Source organism: Sebastes fasciatus, chromosome 9 (assembly GCF_043250625.1).
Source record: "Sebastes fasciatus isolate fSebFas1 chromosome 9, fSebFas1.pri, whole genome shotgun sequence".
Taxonomy (NCBI): Eukaryota; Metazoa; Chordata; class Actinopteri; order Perciformes; family Sebastidae; genus Sebastes; species Sebastes fasciatus.
Genome location: NC_133803.1, coordinates 1323450 through 1340241, shown reverse-complemented (window position 1 = coordinate 1340241; position 16792 = coordinate 1323450). Strand labels below are relative to the sequence as shown.

The window sequence follows — 16792 nt, the reverse complement described above, 5'->3', positions numbered from 1 at the left end:
GGTCACGAATGAAGCCTGCGCTTCGGCTGCATTCATTCAAAATCCGGCACGATGGCACCTTTCTGCAGGGTTGTGCGGAGGTGTACGGAGGTGTAGGTGTGTTTATTTGTGCTTTAGAGCACAACCACCATGCAACAATCAGAAGATAACCTCTTGTTTCTTTGTGTTTACTGCTTCGGTCGCGCTCCATCTCATCATTCACGCCTGGTTGAGCCGTTGAGGAGGGGCCGACCTATGATGCTGCATGTTCTACCTTTAATAGTAGCTTCTAGGTATCTAACAGACAAATAAACAGAGGTTAACACACAGTATACAAACAGTGACACACCACAACAGACAGTAGCACTGGGTTTGGGTTTGTGTGTGGGGGGGGGAATATAAAAGAATATAAAAGAAAGAGAAACAGACAGAGAGAGGAGAAAGAAAGGATATGACCCCCAGCACCAGAGGGTTCAAGAAGGTCTGATTATTATTATCACAAGCCTGTTATTTTAGTGATTAATCAATAGATCATGTGGCCTGTCCTATCACGGGTTCCCAGAGGTCAGTTTAAACATTCCTGTTCCCAGGGGGAGAAATCCGTTTGATTATAATATATTTAAGAGATTGTTTTTGCCTTGCGTTACTCGCTCAATTTTTACTGCGGTATCCTTTGTGTTTGTTGGACATGTTGGAAAGGAGGAGGAGGCTACCTCTACGTAGATACCAACAACGTTTCGTCAACCATGGCCCGAATAAGCACTATTATAGTATACAGTATGTACGTGTTGTGGAAGTCCCAGATACATCAGACAACCACACGCTGATTGAAACAATCCAATGTTCGCTTCTTCACATCGCATCCAGTTGGGCGTCAGACGAGGGTTTTTCGCCCTGCCACCCGGTTGCAACCATATTTATAATATATAATATAATATAATATTTCCTGATTGTTTTTGATTTGACGCCTTCCTGTGAACGTTTTTAAATGTATTTCCCCTTTTCTCTGCTATGCTGTGTGTGTCAGAGGAGGCAGCTCTGGTGCTGGGGAGGGATGCCGTGCTGCTGGCTCGGGTCATGGAGTGGTGTGAAGCCAAAGACCACGCAGGAGTCCGAGGAGAAGCCAGTCGCCTCCTGGCTGCCCTCATCAGACACAGCCGCAGCCCCGTGAGCCCATTTATTCTCATCTGGTAGCACAAGTTAGAGCTAAAACGCACAGTTTCTTTGTTCCTGGTAATCCGAGCCAGTGTGTTTCAGTTTAACGTAATGACAGTATATAAGTGCACTAGGGATGTCACAATACCAGAAATCTAGTAGTCAATACCAATACCAGTGAATTTCCACGATTCTCGATACCAATTCGATACCACGGTAAAAAAAACAACAACAATAACTCCCCTGTACTGTAATTCAACACGTGCGCTTTTATTAAAAACATTTGAACATTACAAAAAACAGAGGCATGTAGCCTTTAAGTAACAAATAAAAATAATTGACCCATTTAGTTCATTTTGGCGTATCAGCGGCATGTTATCAATCAATAGTCAGACGACGGATGCTACATACTGACCGTGAACGCATCTGGTCCTTCAGCTCAGAGTAGTAGGAGCAGGAGGCAGAGGATTTATTGTTGAAGTGAAAAGCAAACGCACCTATTTGGCAATATTTCACGTTTAATCCCAACGCTATAAGGGAGCCAGAACGTTAATGAGGTAATCGCCGCGATGCGGATGAAGCCGTCACAGCCGGTGTGCACGGAGCAGCGGCGCCAGGTGGACCCCCGCAGCGGAGCCCCGCAGCAAAAGCTCTACCCGAGAGGCCAGACACACCGCCAACCGACAGTAAAGATCAGAGTCAGCGCTCTGCACATGTTGACCTTCATCTTTTCTTGTAAAATGTCCGGTGTAATCGGTAGAACCGGTGTTGTCACGAGTTTATTAACCAGTGGGAAGTTTTCCTCACTGTCACATCACTACCAGCGACCATTACAGGCATCGGACGGTACCTTTGGTATTGTAGAAAAAGGGTAGCGTCACTTTTTTAGAATTTGGGCATCAACTTTGTATCGGTTCTCGTGACATCCCTAATGTGCACACACATTAACTGAACATCTATAATGAGCTAATATCCTCTCTCTGACAGGAAGTTGTCCATGCTGTGGCCAAAGCAGATGGAATTCGGCACCTTATCTCCATGGCAACAAGTGAACATGTCATCATGCAGAACGAGGCCTTGGTTGCCCTGGCGATAGCGTCTGCCATCGACATTGGTAAAGTAATGTCAGAGATTATAAAGACAAAGGTTCTGGGCATGTCAGAATAACTCCTAGAAGGTTTGACTAGTGTAGAAGGTGTAAAAGTATGTTCATGTCTCTCCTTTCATACCTGACCTGCCTGGACCCTGGAACAGGTTAGGACAGCTCTGTAGCTTTTTTAAATCCTGAAGGAGGAGAATGTTGTTCCTGCTAAGCCTAGAAATAGGACCAAAGATCTGTCTCTCTGAGAATTGTTGGCCAATTAGGACTCATTTGAACACTCTGAGATGCTTGATAAATAGCCTCAGGGCCCCGATGTGACTCCATAGACTCCTCATGTCAGAGGACCAGAGCTTTAACTGTTAATGTGCTCACAAACCTCCACAGCCCAGTCGCCATAAACAATGTTGGCATTGTGCGTTTCTGCAAACCACAAATGTGTTGACTGTTGCCTTGTTTATTTTTTGTGTTTTCGGGGGTGTTGATGTAGTATATCCAGCGACTGTTGTTGAAAGTTACGTGGTATAATAATGTGTATTACAAGCAAGACAATCCATTACGGGCCGGTGGGTCAACAAACTTTCACACAGCAGACCGCTGTTCCGTGCTGTGTGAAACCTAAAGTTGCGTAATGTCACATAAAAAGATCCTCTAAGGGCAGCTGTTATTTATTTACGCTAGTAACGTCATAAAATGTATTTATCAAACATATTTTTGGTTTGGAAACGTCCACATTCAACCTATCCCGTGGTTTTCAGAAACGTACAATGCCAGCAGTTTTCTGGCGACCCCGTTGACCTCTAATGGGCCAGATTTATTTTTTTTGCATTCCCGTGCAATGTACTGTTTTTCTATTTTCGTTGTAAAAGATGCAATTCCTTTTTTAATAAGCTTAACACATATTCCAACCATAATGAACATAATATTTATATTTTTAAAGGTACATGGAACTCAAAATGGTGAATTTGTAACTAGACTGTGTTGGTGGACTGTTAATATATTTAGATTTGATCATCTCTATTTCCTTATTCAGACACTGGGTTTGTAAATAGTTGGAGAGTATTTGGTCACACAGTGTGTTGTGGAAAACTTGTACTTCAGGTCAATCTTCACTTGATGAATAAGCAGAAGAATACCTTGATGAACCCCAGTTGTCTGTACTTGAATATAAGTTTATTACAACATAAATCTGATCAGAGAACCTTTTGGCACAGCAAGAAACATTGAACACTGCTCTACTCTTAACGTGGCCTCAGCCATCCCTCCGTCTCTCTGCAGCAGATACATGCACACAGCTTCTTTAGTCATTCACAGGGTTGAGAACATGATTCGGTTTATTCAGTGTGATGCATAAACCGTAACTCTCAGCCTGCTGATATTCCATCAGTGTTCAGCACAAACATACTTTCATTTGGTTTCATGTTGTTTTGAACGTGGTGAAGCTGCTTGTTCCAATAATGACTCCTCATTTACAGGCTTGTGTGTTTATACCTATGTACGGATATGGAACACAACTCTAAATGAAGTTTTAGATTTTCTGTAACATGCTCACAATGCTTTTAGCTTTTACAAGTTTAAACAGGGTAATTCATAAGAACCAACCGATGTTTTTATATAAGTTGTAGCCCACGAAAAAGAAGTCAGGAAAATTGTACGTTGTTGTTTGATTCTAACTAATGTAGAAGTGGAGAAGAAGAATGACGAGCTGCTGGGTGTGAGTAACAATCAGCACCACACTGGTTGGACAGCTGCGCCTCGGCTAACCAGGGTTTATTATTAGCCCATGACTAAAAAAACATGTATAATGCCCAACTGGCTGTATGTTCCACTACTGTAATGGATTATGCAGAAACGAAGAACCAACTGTTACAAAGATAGTACAAGATAAGATAGAACGTCATTATTTTTTACACAATTAAAGGAACAATTCGATGGATCTATCGGCAGAAATGGGAAATGGAATATAATATTAATAAGTATGTTTTCTTTAGTGTGTAATCACCTGAAAATAAGAATCATGTTTTTGTTAGCTCAGAATGAGACATGAGTCTGCCTCCTCCAAGTCTCTACAGTAGCCCAGAACGGACAAACCAAACTTAACTTTTCCTGCTCGGGCCGGAGTCGATAACGTAGTGCCGCCCTCTCTTTCTTGCTTCACCACTCACTTCCCGCATACGCACACACTCTAAGCACTCTACTCTTACAACAACTGGCTCCAGAGGGCCATAAGCCACCGTAGCAATCCTACACGCTTGGCACACTGGAGATTTTTAATCTGCAACCTCACCGCTAGATACCGCCAGATCCTACACACTGTTCCTTTAAGCTAAAACCAAACAAAAAATAAGAGGGATATACAAAAACAGCAGGGAAAACCCGAGAGCAACTGTTTTCTTATAGTATCAAGAGAACACAAAAACATCGCAAGAGAATGCAAAACTTCCAAAACAAATGGAGACGTGAACCCTTAGGGTCACTCTAGAGCGCGTAATGACATAGATGCAGGCAGATGCAATCAATGGGCTACACCAAGGAATACAGAGGACTAACCACTTCAAACTACTAACTCTTTGGGTTTATTTCATGAGCTAATGTCATGACACCTTCATGTATGCATGTATATGTGTGTTTATCTATATGTTTTTATGTTTGTGACCACAGAGTCGATGAAGGACCCGTTTGGGGAGGCGGAGCTGTTGTCCATGCTGAAAAAGATGTTGGAGGATCCTGTAGGGGCAGTCGAAGTCAAGTTCAGTGCTTTAGGTCTCATCTGCAGCCTGGCTAACTCCAGTATGTGTTTGACTTTACACACATTCATAGAAATTATTTTCAGCATGTCTTTCAGCAACATCTGTGCAATCTGCAGTGTTCTGCAGTGGCGCATTGAAGGAGCAATGTGTAGGATTTATTGGCATCCAACAGTGAGATCGCTTGCCCCCTCCCTCTCCGAGCATGTTGGAGAACTACGGTGGCCTCCAGGTAATGTAAAAGGGGAAAGTCTCTGTCTAGAGCCAGAGTTTGGTTGCTACTACTACTGTAGAAACATGGAGGAGCAATACGGAGGACTCCGTGAAGAGGACCTGCTCCCTATGGAGATTAGACAGCTCATTCTAAGCAAACAGAAACACGATTCTTGGTTTCAGGTGATTATACACTAATGAAAACATAATTCTGAACATTATATTCCAGATCTGCCAATAAATCCACCTAGGTCCTACACATTGGTCATTGTATTTTCAGCTTCCAGCTCGAAATCACAAATGATCAAACAATATCTGTGGTCACACAGGGCCGTCGAAAGGGGGTTGTGAGCTCCTGTGCGAACTTGACGTGTGATGCCCGGCTCATTGACATGCATGCGCCTGAATCACATGCACATAGCAATTTTAGTTCTACTGCCACAAGGGGTCTTAAGGGGGCTTAGCCCCGTCAGTTGTATATTTTGCCCCCTCTGTTTAATCTTTATGTATCTATAGAAAAATAGCAAAAACAATATTATTGACTGAGATACATGATGTGAATATTGCTTAGCTTGTTTTGGAGCCATGGACAGCGCTGTTTGTTGTGTGTAGGAGCGGCGCTATCCGTTACACTGAAACAGAGAGAGACCGATAGACAGACAGACACACAGACAGTATAGTAAATATATAGTGAATAGAACTGCCCTAATTCCATTCTCCGCCCATTGTAGTATTCCACAGACAGAATGGAAATGAGATAGATAGATAGATAGATAGATAGGTAGATAGATAGATAGATAGATAGATAAATAGACAGATAGAAGTCTACTTTTAGGTTTAAAGAACTATGGAAGTGATGTTACTTAAATACATAAGTTACGTGACAAATAAGTCAACTAGGAATACGGCAGGAATCCAACAAGGCAGGGACAAACAACAGACAAAGGCAGACGACTGGATACTGAAAGAGGAAAAGCACAAAGACTAAATACAGGATGGTTAGACACAGGTGAAGCAAGTCAGGGCGGGGCAGACAATCACAAATACGGGAAAACACAAAGACCGGAAGTAAACCAGACATGATTTGAGGAACAGGTAGCCTGGAGGCTGGAAAGGGGCAGTGCATGAGATCCCAGCAGACAACCCGAGGGCAGGGCAGAGCAGGGAAACTCAGGCAGACAACCTGGGGGCAGGGCAGGGCAGGGAAACTCAGGCAGACAACCCGGGGGCAGGGCACAGCAGGGAAACTCAGGCAGACAACCCGGGGGCAGGGCACAGCAGGGAAACTCAGGCAGACAACCTGGGGGCAGGGCACAGCAGGGAAACTCAGGCAGACAACGTGGGGGCAGGGCTGAGCAGGGAAACTCAGGCAGACAACCTGGGGGCAGGGCAGAGCAGGGAAACTCAGGCAGACAACCTGGGGGCAGGGCAGAGCAGGGAAACTCAGGCAGACAACCTGGGGGCAGGGCAGAGCAGGCAAACACAGGCAGACAACCTGGGGGCAGAGCAGAGCAGGCAAACTCATGCAGACAACCTGGGGGCAGAGCAGAGCAGGGAAACTCATGCAGACAACCTGGGGGCAGAACAGAGCAGTGAAACTCAGGCGGATGGTCTGGGGGCAGAGCAGAGCAGGGAAACTTAGGCGGATGGTCTGGGGGCAGGTAGATGGGCAGAAACTCTCCGGAGGACGGCCCAGAGAGCCGTTGAGAAGGCCGTTGGGTGTCAGTAAAATATCCATTGGCAATGACAGAACTTGTCGTCTTGCACGCCGGTCTCTTAAACTTGAGCCTTTTGAACGGACTGTTATTTACAAAGATGGCACAGTCACCTCAATGCAGATGCAATGTCCCATCGACCTGCTGACACCAGGCCTACAGAGCAAAGCGCCTACTGCACACCTGCTTTCAGTCTACAATCTGGCAAGAGACACTTCAGTCCTGTAAGTCAGTTCTGTACATCACCACAGCTCCTGTGATGCTGATCCAAAGCCAGTTTCCTATAACCTGACTAGACCACAGCCTCCTGGTCCAGACTAACAGTGTGCTTACACAGTCTGTCTCCTCCATATTCATGCTTCAGCTCTCTGAGGACCATCTGAAAAGGGAACAGCAACAAGACTCCATGCTGTCAGAGGTCATTAGCTGGGAAGCTAAAGGTCAGAAACCACCAGAGCGACGCATGAAAAAACACACACCTGCTGAGAAAGCACTTTGACCAGGGTATCGCAGGCTTACCTTTCATAATGGTTTGCTCTGTCGTAAAGTTTTCAAACCATCCACAGGTCAGTGCTGCATCAAGTTGTTGTCCCTCATGCCTTCAAAGACACAGTTCTACAGATGCTGCATGAAAATCCAGCAGCTGCACATCTGTCTGCAGATAAAGTCCTGAAATGTGCTCAGCAACTGTGCTTCTGGCCATTCATGTCACGTGACATCAAGATGCTGTGTAAGCAATTAAGCAATGTCCTCCATGTGATGCAAGACGGGGACCTACACCTCACCAGAGAGCTCCAATGAAAACAACTGTTTCTACTGAGCCATTCCAAAAGGTCACGCTGACATACTTGAGCTTCCCATCACAAGTCGTGGCAACGGGTATGTGCTTGTCATTCAAGATTATTTCTCCAAGTATGTCAACCTCTATGCCATTCCAGACCAGCGCTCCACAATAGTCACAAAATGATTGTTTGAAAACTTCATCTGTGAACATCATCTGTATTCCAGAAATGCTGCACACAGGTTATGGTGAAACACCTGTGTCAACTGCTGGGCATCCAGAACACACAAACCAGCCTGTATCATCCTCAGTGTGACAGCATGGTTGAGAGATTCAACAGAACACTCAGTGATCAGTTAGCTAAGGGCGCTTTCACATCAGGGACCCGGGCCCGGATCCGAGTACACTTGTCCTCAAAGTCCAGTTCGATTGATTAATGTGAACGCTCCGTACCGTACGCTGGCACGGTTCGTCGATCCGTACCCGAGTCCACTTGAAAAGGTGGTCTGGAGTACGGATAATGTGGACTCGGGTACGGTTCCATCAGGTGTGAAAGCCAACCGTACCGAAACACGGAAGTGTGAATACAGCTATTAAACGCGAGTAATGTTAGCAGTTAGCGAGTAGTTTTGAAAGGTCAGGCTGTTTTCAACGCCTCCGGTCTCCTCCGATATCGGTATACATAAAACAGTTTCATATCTATGTCTGTTTCTGCGCACATCATGCGCCGATCTCATCCTCTGAGCTGCACCGCCGTGGAAGATACAGCGGGAAGGCCGGCGAGAGGTTCCTTAAAATATAGACAATAGGCGCTCGGGTCGGGCGATGTTTGTTATTTTATTTAGCTGATTTAATGGTCTGTCTCTGAAGAACGAAAGACGCTCAGCTGCTCAGCGGGCAGAGAGAGAGAGAGACGAGGTCGGGGGGGGGGAGTTTTCACATCAAACTCTGTGAAATCAGAGTTTATTTAGACCAAACCAGAGTTGGTGATTGTTGGAAAGACTAACGACAACAGTATAGGTGAGTTTTATTTAGTTTCTGTCCAGTTTGAATGAAGTGTTTTATGATACTACGCTGCTAGAACAGCTGATCTCAACATATACAAATACACATGGATGATGACGCAAGTGTACTCGGGTACGGAACAACTTTACTAATGTGAAAGCTGACCGGAGAGGGGGGGGGCAATCGTACTCGGGCACGGTACGGATCAATCGTACCTAATATGAAAACGCCCTAAGTCACTTCTTTAGCAGCCTGGTGAATTGGATGACTGCCTTATCCAAGCTGCTTTGGCTTACAACACCAGCCCTCGCTCTACAACAAGTTTCAGCCCCAACTCCCTTACTTACCTGCATTGTCAGGTGCCTTTGCCCTTTAAACCTTCAAAGTCTGCAGCAAGGAAGAGCTACAAAATACCTGGCTGCAGCGGTGCTCCCTCATTGGCCCCTCAGATCTGCCAGCCCCCAGCCCACTGTCCCCACCCACCTCCACCACTATGGACTCAGGGTTTGACTGCTCCCCATCTGGCCAAGTGCTAATTAGCCAGTCCGACTCTGTCCCCTCTGCCACACCTGGACTGTGTTCTGAAATGAGACTGTTGCTTTGATCTTTGTTGATTAGCAGTTACTTGTTTCTGCATATGTGAAAGAAGGACGTTTCTTTTGTGAGCAAGGGAGGAAATGTATAGTTCAGATGTGAGGTTAATTCATATATCTGAGTTAATGGTGAGTTATGTTTACACAGTTCATTATTTACATTCTGTTACATACATGTTCATACTTTAATCGGTTACAATAATATGCTGAATCTACATTTCTCACATTCTCACACCTACGAATCTCACATTTACCTCAGTCTAGGTCCTCCTAGCTTGTGATTGGTTAGTTCAGTCACATGTGAGTTAGGAACCAAGGCCTATTGAAAGAGGCTGGTACATAGGTCTTGGGGTACGGGGTTATAACACATGTGCAGTGTAAGTGAAGCTGCAGTCGTGCGTTGCGATTGGCTCAATTTCAGAGAGTGCAGGCGAGATTTTACTGTGCATGTGCTGTACCCCAAAGATATGACGGGTTGATGACGCATGACATCTCCTCTTTCCATCCTCCTTGTTGTTGTGAAACTGATAAAGTGTGAACAGTGAAGTTATCCATCTCCATCTGGCTGTTTCTTCTCAACAAGAGTGATCCAACCACCACATGTTGAACCCTGACCTTACATTAGTCTTCTCACTCTCAGGTGTAGTCCAATCATACACCGTGTCATAACTGGACGTGAGTATCTGACTATCACACCGCATCGCGTAGCATCTGACGCTCTCTGTCCACACTGAATCCGTTAAATGATGCACTTCTGTCCTACGTCATGTAAACCACGTACATATCAGCCGTGTGCTCCATATCAGCCTGAAGACGTAACCGGACGTAACCACTTCACAGATGGGTTAGTAGTACTTTCTATCTATGTTTGTAGCCTACCTTTTAAAACAGAAACACGTTTTATATTGTGATATTTACTGGAAATGACATACAATATAGCCCGCCGTGCATCTTGCTCCTACTCGGGATGCGACAACACCACAGGCAGTGACACAGACAGGTGCAGAGATACAGTAGCCAGGCAGTTAAACAACACATTAATCGAACATTCTGACTGATGTCTTCAGAACAACAATTTAAGTTAATAAATACTAAATGTGGATGTTTGGCTCACCAGTTGTTGTCCCTGCTCAGCCTGCTGTAGTGTAACATTAGTCCATTGTGTTTTCCACAATACTGAACAAAATAATCCAAACAGGTAGAAGAAGTGAGATGTAAGAGGAGCACAGGCTGCTTTTCTGACTCTCTTGGTCCTCTCTTCGGTCTTAATGCACCTGATTTGTAGGCCTACTGTACTTTCTCTCCGTTTTTTCTACTGAGCTAGATTAAAAACACACAGACGTTTAATGGGAGCGGATCAAAACGTGGCTTCTTACTGAGATACTGTAGTGACAGCTCATATTTCCCTGAGTTTCTATAGTTGTCTCTTTTGTGCTGTGTGTTTGTGTTTAGTATGAACCATTAGTCAGGGGGCTGTCACATGTCTTGACACCAGGTACCTCATAATATTTTTCTCTGGTGAATACATCGCATATAACTGCGATTATCAATACTTGTGCTCAATGTCCTCATTTACTTCCAGGACAATTGACCCGGTTTTCTCCCCTGACGGCTCATTTTATATAAACTAATCAGCGGTTCCTTGTCCAGGTTTCAGAACTCTCAACACGAGCGACAGTACTGCGTCGTGCTGCGTCGCACCGCGTTGCTCACGGCCAGTAAGAGCACTCCAATAGAAAACAATGTGATCAAGCTGATTTTGTCGCTGATGCTCACTCACGCGGCATCCAGTTATGACACGGGGATAGAAAAACAAAGGTTGACAGTCACTGGTAGGACCCACAGATTTCTGAATGGATGTTTTACAACACAGACCTCGATTCCCAGAAGCCTGAGTGAAGCTAAGAAGAGACGAGCAGGCAGTAGCCACTTTATTCCTTCTTTAAATTGAATACCTAAATAATGAATAAAATGGTCAGAAAGACACATGAAGATGTATTGAAACTCACTATTGAGACACTGATATTTCTTTTTGTCTTGAGAGAGAAGTTGGGTGTTCTCAGTACAGTTGATGTCTGGTTGGAACCAGCCTCCAGTGACCATAAGAAGGACTGCAGTTTCAGACAGTTGAGCAGCATTGTCAGTCAGCTGGGATGTTGCCACCCTGGTTCTTTCTATGGCCTGTTGAACTGATGATCACAAGTCCTGACGGCATGAGTGTGTCTATTCTTCTGTTGTGCTCTTGAGAAAAAAGCCTCTTGTGTTATGTTGCTCATTTTAAAAGACAGATGGAAACATCATAAGACACACAATCCACACATGCACACAACACAGCTGTTCAGAGAATACAATAATATGTACCTCCACTACTGGCTGCAATCCTTCTCACACTTCTCTCTCTTCTTCTCTCCATCCTTGTCTGCCCTAGGTGTGATGAAGGTGGAGTTGAACTCTGTGAATATGAAGGAAAGCCTCAGTAAACTTACGGTTCACAGCAGCAGTAAACTTGCCTCGCAGGCCAGCTCCATACTGGCCACTCTCAGTGACACCAGCTAAACCAGCACGCTGCAGCAACCCAGGATCTGATCTGATGTATGGATTCATCCTGCTTATTCAACGGCATACTTTGATTCAAATGATCTTACTGCACAGATACTTCTATATACTGAAATGGCTTCTCAAAATGTCTCCTGTTGTGTGACAATAATTACTAATTAAGGACAAGCAAAACCAATCATTTTCCATTGCAATCTACCAGGTTTAAAGAAATACAAACAAGCAAGGGCGTGTTTTCCCGATATACGAGAATGAGAATGTGTGGAGCCAGAACTTTCTTTAGCACTGACAGTGCTGTGGAGATGGGTCTGGCTATGCGAGACTACGCACAACGTGATTGGTTGATGCCTTTATACGCAGTGCAAAAGCTCAGAAAAATCAACCTTGTTCTGAAAAATAAAGACATCGCTTTTTTGCCCCGAAATGTTCATGTTCTGTGTGAAAGTACAAGAGTTAAAGTACAAGAGTTAAAGTACAACAATTAAAGTACAACAGTTAAAGTACAACAGTTAAAGTACAACAGTTAAAGAACAACAATTAAAGTACAACAGTTAAAGTACAACAATTAAAGTACAACAGTTAAAGTATAACAGTTAAAGTACAACAGTTAAAGTATAAAAGTTAAAGTATAACAGTTAAAGTACAACAGTTAAAGTACAACAGTTAAAGTATAAAAGTTAAAGTATAACAGTTAAAGTACAACAGTTAAAGTATAACAGTTAAAGTACAACAGTTAAAGTATAAAAGTTAAAGTACAACAGTTAAAGTATAACAGTTCGGAAAAATGTATTGATATGTGAATTAATCACACAAAATGGCCCAGTGTGCAAAGGGCTTTCATGGTGGCTGTCTGCAAAATCAGACGTATTCATCTTCTGGGGATCATGAATATCCACAAAATACAGTATGTTATTGAAAATCCAGTCTTAAGTTTTCAAAAAACCTATCTGGCCAGTAGTTTTGTGGTATCTTGTTCTGGACCAAAGCGGTCGGTGAATAGACAGATAGACTGACATCACCTTCTTTGGCCTCCACTAGTATAGAGTCAAATTATTTAATGCTTTCATTTAAAGGTCCCATATTATAAAAAAGTGAGATTTTCATGTTTTTTTTTTCATTATAAAGCAGGCTTAAGTCCTATATAAATACTGTGAAAGTACCGAAACACTCAATCCACAGGAAAATACACACAGCCCGTATTCAGAAACTCTGCATTTGAAACAAGCTGTCAGGATTTCTGCCCATGCGTGATGTCATGAATATACAATTTAGACCCTTTACACAATTTTAAACTTAAACATTCTAAATGTGTCCCAGTTTATTCCTGGTTGCAGTGTATGTGAATGTCATCAGCTGACAGGAAGTACACATGGACCCAAACTGTTGCCTAGCAATGCAATTCTGTTGCAATTCCGTCAAAATGCGCTAAAACTGAGCGTTTCAGACAGAGGGTAAATACAGGTATATCCAGACAGACAGTATGAGAAAAATAAAGTTTTTTTTTTACATTACAGTATGTAAACATGTTCTAGTAGAAACATAAAATACAAGTATGAACCTGAAAATTAGCATAATGTGGGACCTTTAAGAAATTCATCTCATGGCCTCCATCAGTGGATAGACTTTGCTCTGTTGTCATGGAGATGGCTCAGTTGTCATCATATGATCAACACATGGAACTTAATTATAAAAGGCTTTATACAAAATACATATGAAAGTTTAAAAAATCTGTCCAGCATTATAGTTTGAATTTCTGAATTAATTTTAATTTCAATGACTCCAGTTATAAATAAAATCACTGGCTAAGATTGTTGATATCAAACTGAATGTACAGTGCTTTTGGCTTGTTTTCTAAGTATCTCTGAAAATCAGTGGTGTAAAATTGATTTTAAGAGTGAGGTATTTTTTACGGGCTGAAACGTGGTCGAGGTGACCAAACCCTTCTTCCATCACCAGAATCTTTACTACATAACCAGCTCAACCACCATCAAAACACTTCAAACCACACTGTCCAGTCTGTAAACTGTCACCATCATTCTGAATAGCAGTTTCGAACAGAATTATTAATGCAGCCACATTAACAAGCAATAAATCTGCATAGACTTAAGGCATAAACATGACTTAGGTTAGTGGTGAAACATAATATTGAGTTTAAAAAACAACTTGATCAAGCTTCAAGAACCGTTGTTGTCATGTAGTTAAAGAAAAGGCTGCGTGGTTATTGTTGGTCATGGTTAAAAGAAACCAACGTAGCTTCTGGTACGGTTTATAATCCCATGCAAAAGAATCATCCTCTCTAACCTGAAGTCATGTTCACAATATGCTAGAAAATACAGGATTATTAAGAAGAGAGGGGGAGTCTGTCTGTGGGAGCTAATTTATAGAGAGCTGCAGCAATGAGTCCCAAAACCCGGAAATGAGTCAGCATTTTAACACTTCCTGTTCCCTCGTCTGGAAGTCAACGGGTTTTTAGTAAGATGTCTGAAATAAGGTCTGTGGTTAAGATAAGCTAAAGAGATTCTAACATTTTGTTCTACAAAATACATCAGTAAATATCCCACTTCTGAATTTTGAAACTTTTACGTGTCTTAAAAAATGCAGTTGCTACCAAGTGGCTAAATGAGACAACTAAACGTCATCTCGCCGACTCGTCCTCCTTTACAGCCTCGTTGTGTATACTCACACTCATGTGACCGTGGTGTGGTTGGTTTATAACATTAGCTTTTTAGTTCTGTTGATTACATTCACACTTTAAAAATCATAAAGTGGTGTTCATTAGTGGAGATTATCTTGCTGAACAAAACGTGTAAGTATCATTGACCTTGAATGGTTGAGGTTAGACATTGATCTTGAATGGTTGAGGTTAGGCATTGACCTCGAATGGTTAAGGTTAGGCGTTGACCTCGAATGGTTAAGGTTAGGCATCGACCTTGAATGGTTAAGGTTAGGCATTGATCTCGAATGGTTAAGGTTAGGTATTGACCTTGAATGGTTAAAGTTAGGCATTGACCTTGAATGGTTAAGGTTAGGCATCGATCTCGAATGGTTAAGGTTAGGCATTGACCTTGAATGGTTAAGGTTAGGCATTGACCTTGAATGGTTAAGGTTAGGCATTGACCTTGAATGGTCACGGTTAGGCATTGACCTTGAATGGTTAAGGTTAGGCATTGACCTTGAATGGTTAAAGTTAGGCATTGACCTTGAATGGTTAAGGTTAGGCATTGACCTTGAATGGTTGAGGTTAGGCATTGACCTTGAATGGTTAAGGTTAGGCATTGATCTTGAATGATTGAGGTTAGGCATTGATCTTGAATGGTTAAGGTTAGGCATCGACCTTGAACGGTTAAAGTTAGGCATTGACCTCGAACAAGTAAGGCAGGAAAGGTTGTTGGGCAGCGAGTCTCGCAAGAGTTTTCGCAAATCTAGGATAAGGCTTTTTGGGTTGGGGAACCTGCAGCCACATTTACATGAAAATCTCCATCATGACATGACATAAGTGACAGGTGCCTAGACATCTGCATTGCAACTGTGCTTCCGCCGATGTTTAAAGGGTGCATTGACAAATAATGGATGATCAAGAATATAAAACATTTTTACAAATTTTTAATTCATCTTGCTGTTTATTATTTTGTTACAGTCTACCCAATTTATCAAATTTCCTGCACATGTGGCTCCAGCGTAACGGCAATATCCACAGCTAACACAATCACAGCTAATACAACCACAGCTAACACAACCACAGCTAACACAACAGCTAACACAACCACAGCTAACACAACCACAGCTAACAACGCTTCCTGTTTTATGTTATACAGCAAACATGACTGTTTTCCATCTCACACAGGAATCCTATAAAGCACAATGTGAAAAAGCCACATGCACAACATATTTGAACTGTAGCCATTAAGCATTTGTATATATAATAACTGTAATTCTAATAAAATAAGTGTGTAACAGTGCTCTAAGCAATTCAGTATCATTTATAGTTGGGTCACCATAAGAAAGGGTGAGCATGTGTGTTCTATACAACATAAAGTGAATAATCTGGCATTGGACATGAGGCAACAGTTCTGTTGTAATGTTTTATGTAATATCTGTATTGACATATTCCGTATACATGACTAGATATCACTTCGCATCTGTGAACAAATCTGTATATTTTTCATGGAGGACATATTTGACATTTTCTGAGCTTTGTTCTAGAGAGAGCAGAATAAAGTTATGCACTGTCTTCCCTCATGTGGTGTCTATTTATCCATATTTTCTTTCATTCTCATGTTGACATATACAACAGGGTGAGGTGTTTGACTCATAGATGATTAATGATTTGTTTATCTCAGCTGATCATAATTAACAATGTTGCCTGTAATTAACAACCACACATTAGTGATGAGGTCACTATCTAATTGAAGCTAATAGCAGAACTTCGGGAGCAGGACCATGCCTCAACGTGACACTTCCCGTATTTCCTATAAATACCTGCCTCACCCCGTTCTGCTCTCGTATTCTGCACCCAAACCCAGAGCACGAACAGCGCCCGGAGCACACAGAAAATTTAACCATATATGTGCAACATCATCCGTCCCCTCACCTCATCTTGAGTACGGACTTCGTCTGACCATCCCCATCGGATGACCATCTATTCAGTCGAAATCAGGACGACCGCGTCCAAAGTTTCCATCAGCTCACGCCAGCAGACCAGCGGCAGAAGCCAAATACTTCCACGCTGGCCACCTTTGTCTCCGTGCCGAGATCCTGCTTCCCTCAATCGTAACGTCGCCCAGAAGTGTGAGTCCAGCCAGCCTCAAAAGTCTCTTCCACCGCTCGTCCATCGCCGTCGCCACAGTTCTCCCGATCCATCGCCTCCGAGGACAACTCCATTCACCCGCCATGGAGCCGACCACTCCGGTCTCACAACACGTAGCCGGTCGTAGCGTCACCATGCTCCA

General features: G+C 43.0%; 1 protein-coding gene across 3 annotated transcripts in view; it reads left to right on the top strand.

Annotated features, from left to right (window-relative positions):
* LOC141773433 (rap1 GTPase-GDP dissociation stimulator 1-B) overlaps positions 1–16074 on the top strand; it is a 50241-nt gene extending 34167 nt beyond the window's left edge. For 2 of the 3 annotated variants that reach the window (XM_074645255.1, XM_074645257.1), the window contains 4 exons: positions 1007–1146; positions 2122–2248; positions 4895–5023; positions 11716–16074. In XM_074645255.1, the coding sequence (XP_074501356.1) occupies positions 1007–1146; positions 2122–2248; positions 4895–5023; positions 11716–11843 (524 nt within the window). In that variant the 3' untranslated portion in view covers positions 11844–16074. The remainder of the gene's footprint in view (positions 1–1006; positions 1147–2121; positions 2249–4894; positions 5024–11715) is intronic. The other variant, XM_074645258.1, reaches the window with a different exon arrangement.
* Positions 16075–16792: the final 718 nt, after the last annotated feature.